We start from the raw sequence: 780 nt of genomic DNA, 5'->3' as shown, positions 1-780 counted from the left end.
ATTTAGACATAGCTCAGCCCTCCTGGCTCGGCAGGGAGGGGACGGGACAGGCCCGCCGTCCCGGCCTGACGTTAGCGGTGGTGTGGCCCCTATAATAACGCCGTGCCCTGGCGCAGGCTCTCCCTCTCCTCGTCAGCCTCAGCGATGAGTGTCCCCGTCCCCACCGTGGGGCTCGGGCGGGTAAAACCGGAGCCGGGACACGTCCTGGCACCGGGGCTCTGACCTCCGGCGGGAAGCGTGGACTTGAGCCGGCTCTGGTGCTGCTGGCCGGTGGGACGCAGGGAAGATCGGCTCCGTGATAAGTGCGTGCTGGTCTCGTCCCCAGCTGCCCCAGAGCAATATTCGCCTTACAGAGAGGTATCTTTCTGCTTTCAGGAATAAGTACTCTGCTCCCGGCAGCGTCGCCGTCATGGGGAAGGACTATTACAAGATTTTGGGCATCCAAGCCAGTGCCAACGAGGATGAAATCAAGAAAGCCTATCGGAAAATGGCCCTGAAATATCACCCTGATAAGAATAAAGACCCCAACGCCGAGGAGAAGTTCAAGGAGATCGCGGAGGCTTACGACGTCCTGAGTGACCCCAAGAAACGAGCTGTTTATGACCAGTATGGGGAGGAAGGTAAGGGGACGAGCACTGCCTGCTTGCAGTCAGGGGTGCAGGGTCCAAATTGTTTTTTATAGGCGAGGGAGCATTTTCACTGAGAGGTGTTCCTGTGGTTCGTACCTGCCCCCGAAATGGGGCTGGTAACTGCAGAATCGGGGAGAGTTGAAGGCTCCGC

The 780-nt window shown here is 58.7% G+C and overlaps 1 protein-coding gene across 1 annotated transcript in view; it reads left to right on the top strand.

The window, feature by feature from the left end:
* Positions 1 to 376: 376 nt before the first annotated feature.
* Positions 377 to 780, top strand: part of DNAJB5 (DnaJ (Hsp40) homolog, subfamily B, member 5) — a gene marked incomplete at its 3' end in the record, with an annotated part of 2,931 nt that continues 2,527 nt past the window's right edge. Inside the window, exon 1 of the mRNA XM_010293604.1 lies at positions 377 to 620. Coding sequence (XP_010291906.1) covers positions 410 to 620 — 211 coding nt within the window. The remainder of the gene's footprint in view (positions 621 to 780) is intronic.

Source organism: Phaethon lepturus, unplaced genomic scaffold (assembly GCF_000687285.1).
Source record: "Phaethon lepturus isolate BGI_N335 unplaced genomic scaffold, ASM68728v1 scaffold28558, whole genome shotgun sequence".
In the NCBI taxonomy this organism is placed as follows: domain Eukaryota; kingdom Metazoa; phylum Chordata; class Aves; order Phaethontiformes; family Phaethontidae; genus Phaethon; species Phaethon lepturus.
Note: the sequence above shows the minus strand (reverse complement) of the source record. Positions and strands in the feature narration are given on the sequence as shown.